The following is an 11,397-nucleotide window of genomic DNA, read 5'->3' on the forward strand; positions in this document are numbered from 1 at the left end:
AAGTCAAAAAAATGATGCAGATTTAGAGTTTCAGTAAAATTGTTTCATACAGAGATGGAAGAAAGTTATTCTAAATAAACATTTAATTTTATTATTTTTTTGGTGGTGAAGATTGAACTTATTTTACACATGCTAAACATTTGCTCTTTAACACTGAGCTACTTCTCCAACCCTTGAACCTTTTATTTTATTTTTTGGTATTGGGGGTTGAACTTAGGGGTGCTTTGCCACTCATCTATGCCCAGCCCTTTTTAAAATTTTTAGTTTGAGACATCATCTTGCTTAGTTGCTGAGGGTCTTGCTAAGTTGCTAAGGCTGGCCTCAAACTCGCAGTCCCCCTGCTTCAGCCTCCTGAGTTGTTGGGATTATAGGAATGTACCTTCTTGTCTGTCCTAAGTATTTTATTTTAAATGAGTTAATGAAGTTGAATATTAACATATTTTCATGTATATGTATTTGTAATCGTTCACATATTTCTGAATTTGTCTAAGCTTTATATATATATATATATATATATATATATATATATATATATATATATATATATTTTTTTTTAGTGTAGTTAGACGCAATAACTTAATAACTTTATTTTATCCATTCATATGTGGTGCTGAGGGCCGAACCCAGGGCTCCATATGTGCCAGGACAGCACTCTACCGCTGAGCTACAACCTCAGCACCCCCTGAGTATAAGCTTTTTCTCCTGATTTCCTTTTTCTTCTATGTGCCATATAGATGCCAGAATTCATTATAGGAAATGATAAATATGACTTGATTAAGAATATTCTGAGACATCTAAGATGAGGGTTAAATAACTGATCACAGGTTTTATTTAATGTTTATTTGGAAAATAATAAAATTGCACAGCCCATTTCATGTTAAGTGGGAAACCTAGTTGTGCTCTTGATGAAATGAGGTGGTGATTAATTTCAATCATATTAAGTGATACTAATGACTTCCATTTTTTCCCCTCTATTTAGCTAGAACATATAGAAGTCAAGTTTGCCTCTGAAGCAGAAGATAAAGTCAGGGAAGACTGTTGTCCTGGGAAACCACTTAATGTTTTTAGAACAGAAGTAAGTTGAAGGAATCTTATTGAACCATTGCATTTTAGAGCTAGAAGAGACCTTAGAGGTCATTACATCTAAGCCCATCATTTTAAAGATGGAATGAAGAATGGTTCAGAGAAATTACATGATGATTTGTTCCAGGTCACAGTTAGAAATGGAACTAAAGTTGAGGTCTCCTAATTCCCTGGTCGTAACTACTTTTCCTCACTTTACTCTTTATGGATGGTATCCGATCTTATTTGAGGTTTTAAAAATAATAAAAATAATATGAGTTTCAGAATCTGGTGTTTATTAAAAATAATATAGTAGCAATTTAAATGTCAGACTTTTTTAAATAGTGAAAAGGAGCTTTTCAAACTTTAGATAAATCTTAATTTGATTGTTATTCCAGGAATTTTGTTTTTTGGTATAAACCACATCAGTACATCATCTTGTTATGTTAAAATTGCATCCTCCTCCCCACTTTTTTATATTTTGTTTATCATTGGTAAAATAAAAGGTCTTGAGGTTTTAGAGATTCTATTTATTTGGCCTCCAAGGATCCATTCAGATTGGCAGCATTTGGCGAAGTCCAGTATACTACAACTGAGTATACATGATGCCCTTCATATCTTGATAAACAGAGGACTTAGATGTGTTACTTTTTCCACATTTAATTGAAAACTTTGCAAACAGAAAAACCCTGTTTTGAAAGAATAATTTTCACAATCCTGGAAACCTTGAATTTATCATTGTATAATGATACTCTTATTACATTCAGATGTGGTAGTTTTCAAAAATGCAATTCTTTGGGCCTTGGAGATAGATAGAAATGAGTTTACTTCATGCTACTACCAAGTATTCCATTAAGCTACTGTGTATTTAAGTCTTTTACTGTTGAAATAATCAACAGAGTCCCTGTGAGAGGTAGAATGATCTAGAACTGTGTTTAATCCTTGTCCTGTCACTACCTCTGTGACAGTGGGCTACTCAGTCTTTCTGTTTCTTGGCTTCTCATTTGTGAATAAGAGTTGAAAGAACTACCTCTCAGGATATAGAACTATTCTAAAAAAAATGTTTAGTACAATACATGATGTGTAGAAGCTCAACAAATGGTGGTAGTTGTGGAAGAGAAAATAATTATTACTTTTGTCTATCATCGATATTGATATTTGTAGTTGCAGTCATTTTTATCTAGGTGTCTGCTTAAAGCATGGTTTTTCATTTGAGTAGTCTTAGTCAAGATTTTAGAAAATCAGAATTAGGTCTTCTTTCACCGAGTTGAAAGTGTAGCAGAGTTTCCCCTTTCCTTAGCAGTATTCAGGTTTGATTTCCTCTAACAGTCATACACTCTTTGTTTTCCTAGCCTGGTGTGCAGATTTCCTTGGTAAATCCCCAGCCATCCAATGGTCACTTCTCAACCAAAATTGAAATCAGACAAGGAGATAACTGTGATTCTATAATCAGGCGTTTAATGAAAATGGACCGAGGAATTAAAGGTAAATGGCTTCCCTGAAACTTCACTTTTTGGCAGTAACTTGTGAATTTGATTAGTTTTAAGCAGAGGGGAGAAAGAAAAGTAACTGACTTGCTTATGGATAGCTGTGTAATATAGAGTGTTGAACCCAGAATCAAGAAACATTCTTTTTAGGATTCTCGGGTTAGATACTAGTTTAGTGACTTTGTCATCTAAGCTGTGATTTTTAGCAAAATGAGGAAACAGGGTTAGATATTTTTTCAAGATTCCATCTAGCTCTAGAATTGTAACAACTCATTTCTGTTTGTCAGAGGTAATTTAGGATAAAGAATACACACCTTTAATATTCTCAACTAACCCCTCCAGCTGGGTCTGTTCTTGGGGAAGGAAGGAAGATAAACAGAATAAAAGTTCTCGAGTGCCTGCCATTTGTTAGGCATTTAATCCTTTCACAGTCCTATAACATAGATGATATCATTGCCCCCTTTTTATAGATAACAAAATGAAACACTAAGTAACTTGAAAAGTTTGTTCATCTAGTAAATCTTGGAGGTGGAATTCAAACTTGAGTCTGTTTAACTCCAAAGCTCATATTCTTTCTTCTAAATTATGTGCCTACAAGTAAAATAATAATCTCAATTTCTGATCAAGGTCTTCTGTGATTAGATTCAGTGTAGTAATTTTTTACTTCCTTTTTTCATCACCTAGCCAGGTCTTGGGCAGAGTGTGAAGGGAGTTAGTCTGTCTATATGGTTTTCCTTCTGAATTATGAAGTAAAATTAATATTGAGAGTCTATTTTGCATGTTCTCTCCTTTTTATTTTATTTATTGTTTGTTCTTTTTTAAAAATTTGGGGTGCTGAGAATTGAATCCAGGGCTTTGTACATGCTAGGCAAGCACTGACCACTGAACTACACTGCCAGTCCTCCATTTTTTATTTTGTTTGTTTGTGTGTGTGTGTGTGTGTGTGTGTGTATGTGTGTGTATGTGTATGTGTTGCTGGGAATTGAACCCAGGGCCTTGTGCATGTGAGGCAAGCACTCTACCAACTGAGCTATATCCCCAGCCCTTCTCTTTTCTTTTTGAGAGCAATCAGAAATGGATTAAGCCATTTCCTATCAGTATAAAAAATTTCTAATGATTTACAAATACAAGACAATGACTTTTAAGAACTACAAGTGGTAAATTTATATATGCACAAATTAAACATATAGCACACACACAAAAAGATGAGATTATTTCCAGCTCTGGTGATCAAGGATGAATATATGGAGAAAATATTTTTTTGGATGTGCCTTGAAAATTATATATGTGATGGTGAGGGGAAAGGTATATCAGGAGGAGGAAAGTACCAACTGTGTGTTTACTCTGTATGGATCATCATCACTAGGTATATATTAGGGCTAGGGATTTTATTGTTTATACACATATTTTTAACATTTTAATAATTTTTAAGTATACAGTTGAGTGGCATTGAATATATTCTCATTGCTGTGTAACTCACCAACATTCATCTCCAGAATTTTTTATCTTCCTCATCTAACTGAAACCCTTTACCTATTAAACTGAATTCCCTATTCTTTCTCCTTCTAGTCTCTGGTAACCACTGCTTACTTTCTTCCTCTGTGTATTTGACTATTCCAGGTATCTCATGAATGGAATATTTGTATTTTAATCTTTTGATTGGATTTATTGGGTGTATTTTATTTATAAGCTTTTTCTTACTATTTTTAAGAGATGGTGATCTCACTATGTTCCCCAGGCCTGCTCTAACCTCCTGGGCTCAAGTGATTTCCCTCTGTTGGCCTCTTGAGTAGTCAGGACTACAGGCATGTATCACTGTACCCAGCAACATTCACTCTTTTTGTGTTTAGCTTATTTTTACTTAACCAAATGTTTTCAAGATTCATCCATGTTGTTATAGACATTTATTTTGCTACCTTAGGAAACTAGATAAAATAGAATGGTAGCTCAGTCATTTAGAATGTGTAGGCTATAAGAAGCAGAACTTGAATATTTATAGAAATATGAATATGTAAGAAGCCATTTTGTGACTTGTCATTTTTGTATTGCAAGTATTCAGTCATGAGGGGATTTCATAATAGGAAGAGACCTTAGACCTTAGCTTTGAAGAACACTTTAGTGGTTTTTTTTTTTGGTATTGGGGATTGAACTCAGGGGCACTCAACTACTGAGTCACATCCCCAGCCCTATTTTGCATTTTCTTTAGAGACAGGATCTGACTAAGTTGCTTAGCCTCTCACTTTTGCTGAGGCTGGCTTTGAACTTGAGATCCTCCTGCCTCAGCCTCCTGAGCTGCTGGGATTATAAGCATGCACCACTGTGCCTGGTAACTTTAGTGTCTTTTAAAGAAAATAGGTATTTTTATGGATTCACTGGGTAGGATTGACATAAGGTTGTAACCCATGAGAGGATGCATTCCTGTATTGAAATTGCATATACTTAGGTGTATCACTGAATAGGTTCTTCAGAGTTGTACAGACATGTGTTTCTTATCTCTTGTCTTTTCTCATGGAGCCTCTGGCATAATTCTTAGGTTCTTTGTCATAGTGGCTGTGAATAGTATGATGATAGTGTTTTAAGTTTGGTGTTGGTAACTGCTGTAAATTTTAGAAAACAGAAACATTAGGGGGAGTTTGAAATTGATATTCCTGTAAGAATCTACCGAAGAGATCTAACCTTGATACTTTTCCAGAAGCCCTCAGGATACTTTGATACCTTTGAGGGCTGAGTGTATTAAGTATATGAGATGGAGAAGAAGTTAAATTCAATAACGTAGTTCTTAGTCTGTCTGCTGCAATAGCCAGCAAGTTGTCCAATTACTGCCAATTGTATTGAAGGTGATTATGATCTAGGACCAGTAGGAACTACGCTAAAGCCATCATTTCACTCCACAAAGGCCATTGAGCAACTATTTGATGATAATGACTTTAAATCACTCACAACCCATGCCACAAATGAACTAATAAGTTGGAGGTGAAAGACTCCATTTCACATTATCAATCCCTAGGGACTTTGAATCACTCTCATCTTTTCTCTAAGTGCCTTAAATCTTGTATAGTTGCAGACTTAAATTTCAACATTTTCAATAAGAGAAGTCTGGGATAAGAAAAGATAGTAAAACCACAGAGAAAGCACCAAGAATTTATTGGTATTAATGAACTACATGGTGAAACATCAAAGTAAATGTGTTTTGTCACTTAGAAGCCTGATTAAGGTTTATTTGAAATAGTTTGAATTAGAATTTCTAGAAGTGAAGAGGGAGGATTGTTTCAGAGAGAGAGAGAGAGAGAGAGAGAAGAGAGATTTTAAGATGCAGTAGAAAAAGGCCTTATATATAAAATCTGCTGGTAAGACTTATCACTGCTTCTATAGCAAAATATTTGGTACCATTGATGTACAGTATGAATTGCAATGGTTGTGAAAATGAATTATATTCTCCCAAGTAAGATCATGACTGTCTTAAAGATTGTGCCTGCTGCTTAGGACTTGTGCTATGTCTGAGTATAGGTTGTATGGTCTCTGCAGAGGCTCTCCAAAGACTCTCCAGCTGAGTTTGCTTTCATGGTAGGTAGTTGTTCTGTAAGCCCCAGGATTTCTTGTCTAAACTTGTGGTTCTTCAGTTTTTGTTTCCTAAAAATAACAGAATGCCTGGATAACTTTTATTCCAGATATTGACACCAGCTGCATTAATGTCTCCTTTTATCTCTTATCCCTCTCATACTTCATACTCTCAAGATGACATGAGTGAGTGTAGCTTACAGACCACCCAGCAGTCTGTTTTAGAAAGGGGTGGATGTAATTCAGAAAATAATTTCTGTTTCTTTGGATGAGGTTAAGTATAACTAGGCATGCTCCACTTAGAATGAGATATAAACCCAGAATCATCATTAGTATTCATTTATAATGTTTTTCTGTCATGTAAAACAAAGTCATTTGGGGATGGGGATATAGCTCAGTTGGTAGAGTGCTTGCCTCACATTCACAAGGCCCTGGGTTTAATCCCCAGGACCACCAAAAAAAAAAAAAAGTTATTTGTTCTTGGGAGGTCTCCAGATTGCTTGAGGAAATTTCTTTAAGAATCAGTTGTTGGCAGGATTGTTAGATCATAATTTTTTTCATGAAACAAGTGCTTTTTTTTTTTATTGCCAGAAGCCATCTTATCAGCTTGCACAAGAGCATATCAAAAAAATCTCAAGCAGAGTAGGATTGAAACTCATCTTGAAATTTGAAATTTTAAAAGCCTTTTCCTTCTGCTTTGCCCCTTCTCTGCTTGTCTCATCAACTTGTTAATACAAACACTTTGATCTTTTGAGCAAAGCAAGAAATGGATAATGCTATTTCTTATAGTAGTAATTATTTCTCCAAATGTAGCTCTAAGGAAAGCTATAATTCTTGCAAGTTTAATGCATTGCAGGAAACACAACAAGTTTTAGACTTTTTTTATTTTTATTTTTTTTTGTAATGCTGGGGATTGAACCTAGGGCCTTGTGCATGCAAGGCAAACACTCTACCTACTGAGCTATATCCCCAGCTCTAGATTTTTTGATATTTTGAGACTTTAATATAAAAAGTGATTTAAAAGATTATATAAGTTAATGCTCAAAAATACACTCAGTTTTTTCTTTCTCTAGATTGTCATTCCAGGAGATATGCTGTGTAGATTGTCTGACAATCCTTGATCTGACTAAAAAGCTGAAAGGGGGTGAAGATTTATTAGATTTCAGCTGTGCTCCTGAGATTAGATCCTAAAATTTAAATATCTGATGAAAATATTTTTGTTTAGATATAACAATGGGTGTGTTTTAATTTGAATTATCAGTCTCACTCGTGAGTTCAAGTCATTACTATAATTAAGTGTTCATATTGATCATCTCTTCTACTATAGACCTTTCCAAAGTGAAACTGATGAGATTTGATGATCCACTGTTGGGGCCTCGGCGAGTTCCTATCCTGGGAAAAGAGCACATTGAGAAGACACCCATTTCTGAGCATGCTGTTTTCCATGTGGACCTCATGAGCAAGAAAATTCATCTCACTGAAAATGGGCTACAGGCAGATATTGGCGATACAATTATTTATCTGGTTCATTGAACTCATGAAAATTGAAGATTTACAAAATCGTAGTTTCTAGGTATACTACTACTCTTAGATCCTTAGGCTAAGCCTAAATAAATTTCATTTCTAACCATTAAATCTGTATGTAATCACAAGTCATCTTTGATTCATGGACCTAATAAATTTTGTGCTATGCTATGTTATTTTTTTGAACAAATTATTGCCATTTGTCAGAAGTTTCTAGTCCTCAACACAAGTGTCAATATGCTTATTTTATGAGATGTACTTTTATACTGTTTTTGAAGGTTTAGAATATCACACAGCTTTTTATAATGTATCAATTTAAGGAGTTAGCTATCTTTCTTATTTAAAAAGAAAAAAATAATAAGACAGCCAGTTCTGTTTAAGAAAGGAATTCTCATGATTTAAAAGAGCAAATGAGAATATTTTCACTTAACTATGATCACTAAGTATTTCATGTAAAGAACAAATAGGTTCTGTATTTTTTAAAACTTTTAAAAACTTTAATATAGCCAGTTAACAATCAATCACATTTTTTTTCAGGGCTAATAGCAGTAGTTTAAAAGTAGTTTATTTCATCTACACTAATTTAGGTATTTTAACAGAAAGATTTTTTTCTCCTAGGAATTTGCATTTACCAAATTTGAGTCTCATTGTGTTTAAACATCATTCTGACTATAATTTTTGTTATTTTTTAATGGTGCTAGGGATTGAGCCCCCAGGGTATTATACTGAGCTTCATATCTAGCTCTTTTTATTTTAATGTGGGTCTCAGTAAATTGCTGTGGCTGGCCTTGAACTGGAATCTTCCTGCTTTAGCCTCCTGAATCACTGGGATTACAGGCCTACACCATGCCGTTATTTTATTCTTGCCGAAAGCTTTTAATATTGTCTGAGTATCATTCTTCATATTAGGAAAAAAAATGTAAGGCATTGACTAACAGAATAACATTTCTGTCTCTGATGAATTTGATTATAGGGAAAATCCAATTTTTGATAATTCTAAGGAACCTTATGTCTAATTGTGAGGTCATATGAATGGATTTCATGATTTAATTTTATAATTCAGGATTACTCAGCCTAGTTGAATGTTTTATTGTGGATTTATTGAAGCAAATTATAGAAGGTTAGAACTGAAATGTTCCTTAGAAATCCTCAAGTGCAAATCACCATATTTATGCTTGAGGCAGGCAGTATGGAATAATGAGGCAAGATCATACTTTTTCTTTCTTTCTTTTTAGTATTTTCTAGTTGTAGATGGACATAATATTTTTATTTATCATTATGTGGTGCTGAGGATCAAACCCAGGGCCTCACACATGCTAGGTGAGCCACTCTACCACTGAGCCACAACCCCAGCCCCAAGATCACACTTTCTGAAGTCACGCAATCTAGGCTAGATTCCCATTTCTTCCATTTTTCTGTTTGTGTGATCTTAGCAATTACTCAGAGCCTCAGTTTCATCTATACAATCAAAGTAACAATGGCACTTACCTTGTAGGCTTATTATGAGATATTTAGGTATAATCTAGGAAATCTGTTTCATTTTCTGCTTAGATTTACTAAAATCTATCATGGCCCTTTATTTACTCCTTATAGAGTGGACAGCTTCTACTTTGCATATAAATATAGATTGTATCATCTTTCTGATAAATTGAACTTTGTTGTTGTTGTTGTTGGGGATTAAACTCCACTGAGCTACATCCCCACCCCTTTTCTTTTTCTTTATTGTTTTGAAATAGGTCTCTTTAAATTGCTTAGGGCCTCACTAAATTGTTTAGGGCTTCACTAAGTTGCCTTGAGATCCTCCTGCCTCAGCCTCTCCGAATTGCTGGGATTTATAGGCATGTACCACCATGTGCAGTTAAATTGAACTTTTTTTTATTGTGGTGCTGGGGTTTGAACCCAAGGCCTTGTGCATGTGAGGCAAGCACTCTACCATATGAGCCATATTACCAGCCCTAAATTAAGCTTTTTTAATCAGAAAGTTTTTATCTTTTAGTTTTTCTTTCTTTCTTTCACACTTGTCTTTTTTTTCCCTCAAGTCTATTTTGCCTAATAAATAATATAGTAATTCCAGTTTTCTTTTGGTTAGTGTTCATGTAGAATACCTTTTCTATTCTTTTACCCTTCTGTAACTTTATTTTACCACTTTATTTTGACAAATTTAAAGCCTGAAGGAGAGTTGCAAGTATTGGCCAATAAATATCCTTATACCTGTCACCTAGATTTATCAGTTGTTGGTATTTTGTGACATTTGCTTTATCTGTCTCTACCCTCACATTTGTAAGATAAACTTTTTAGTTTAGAATAGTTTTTAGATTTATAAGAAAGTTGCATCTGTAGGACTGAGTTCCTGTACAACTTTCACCCAGTTTCCCCTATTAACATCTTATATAACCTTGGTTTGGTTGTGAAAGCTAACTAACATTGGTACATTACTATTAACTAAATACAGATTTTTTTTTTTTTTTTAAAGATTTTACTGTTTTTTCACTAGTGTCTGTACTATTAAGGATCTTGATTCAGGATATCATATTGCATTTAGAATGTTACTTTAAAAATTTGGAACCATTTGAGAATAAATTACACCATGACACTTAATTTTTGAGTATATTAAAACATGCATCTCCTAATAAGAACAATGACATTCTATATAAACACAATATCATTGTTATGCCCAGTATATTTAGGATACAATAATACTAGGCAATAAGCTTTCCTAATTGGGATAATAAAATTTCCTTATTGAGTTACTATGTTGATGCCTCTTAGGATCCAGTGAAAGATCAAGCATTACAGTTTATGGTCTATTGATCTTTCTTTTATAACAGTAAAACATCGTCTTAGACACTTCTACATCTATAGGTGTCCCATTCAGCCAAGATCTTTCCCAAGAAACAATCTATAGAATCAGTACACTATTGCCCATGTGTTAAAGGGACAGAGACAGATACAAACAAACAAAAAAACCATAATGACAGAGAGGATCCCAAAACCATGGCCTACAGACAGGAACCTTTAAAACAGACCAGATAGGGAAAAAAATCTCTCCCAAGTTTCCAACTCCTGCTTCACCATGACTCCTACATCAGTAGTGCCACAGATGTCCCCACAAGGGAACCAGATGCTCCCACAAAGGAGAACCAGAAGTGTAGAATCAAGGGTTTTGGTGTGCACACTGTGGAGCTTACCAGATGGCCAAGGTGTCATGACTTTACTGCATTCAGTTTTCCTTTTTCTGAAAATAGACCAAAATGGAGCAATTCTTACAATGCCAGTAAAGAAGGCGGGAGTTCCCCGAAGCAAAGGGGCTTTGGCAGCTGTTGGGAGTCTCTCAGTCCCTCCCTTTACTTACAGCAATATAGCTCCTCTGGTTTGGTTTGACCCGAGGGACACTTTCCAGTAGTCAGCTCTCAAAAAGTTCACCTTACATCCTCCGCATGGAAGTGCAGTTGCTTAGAGTACCAAGCTTGCCCAAAAAAGCAGAGCGGGGGCTGCTCTCAGGTCCCATCTGGGTCACCAAAATTTGTAACCTAAAGCTTGGTCCAATCAGTGCCAATTTAATAATGAGGACACAGTTTTGAGAAAGAAGAAAAAGAAGGTTTATTGCTTTGCTACCAAAGGAAAAATGCAGGGGGTTCCTGTCCCTTAGGCTGTGACTCTCTTGATCTTTCTTAAAGCAGGACAATTTTCTGCTTGCTTCTATTTTTCTTTGGTCTTTTTTTGACAATGACTATTTTTGGTACCAGGGATTGAGTTCAGGGGCACT

The 11,397-nt window shown here is 34.9% G+C and overlaps 1 protein-coding gene across 1 annotated transcript in view; it reads left to right on the top strand.

Moving 5' to 3' along the window:
- The window catches only part of Lars1 (leucyl-tRNA synthetase 1), a 68,395-nt gene extending 60,588 nt beyond the window's left edge, over window positions 1-7,807 (top strand). The window contains exons 30-32 of the mRNA XM_027927739.2: window positions 980-1,075; window positions 2,415-2,547; window positions 7,435-7,807. Coding sequence (XP_027783540.1) covers window positions 980-1,075; window positions 2,415-2,547; window positions 7,435-7,640 — 435 coding nt within the window. The 3' untranslated portion in view covers window positions 7,641-7,807. The remainder of the gene's footprint in view (window positions 1-979; window positions 1,076-2,414; window positions 2,548-7,434) is intronic.
- Window positions 7,808-11,397: the final 3,590 nt, after the last annotated feature.

This window comes from Marmota flaviventris, chromosome 5 (genome assembly GCF_047511675.1).
Source record: "Marmota flaviventris isolate mMarFla1 chromosome 5, mMarFla1.hap1, whole genome shotgun sequence".
Lineage (NCBI taxonomy): Eukaryota > Metazoa > Chordata > Mammalia > Rodentia > Sciuridae > Marmota > Marmota flaviventris.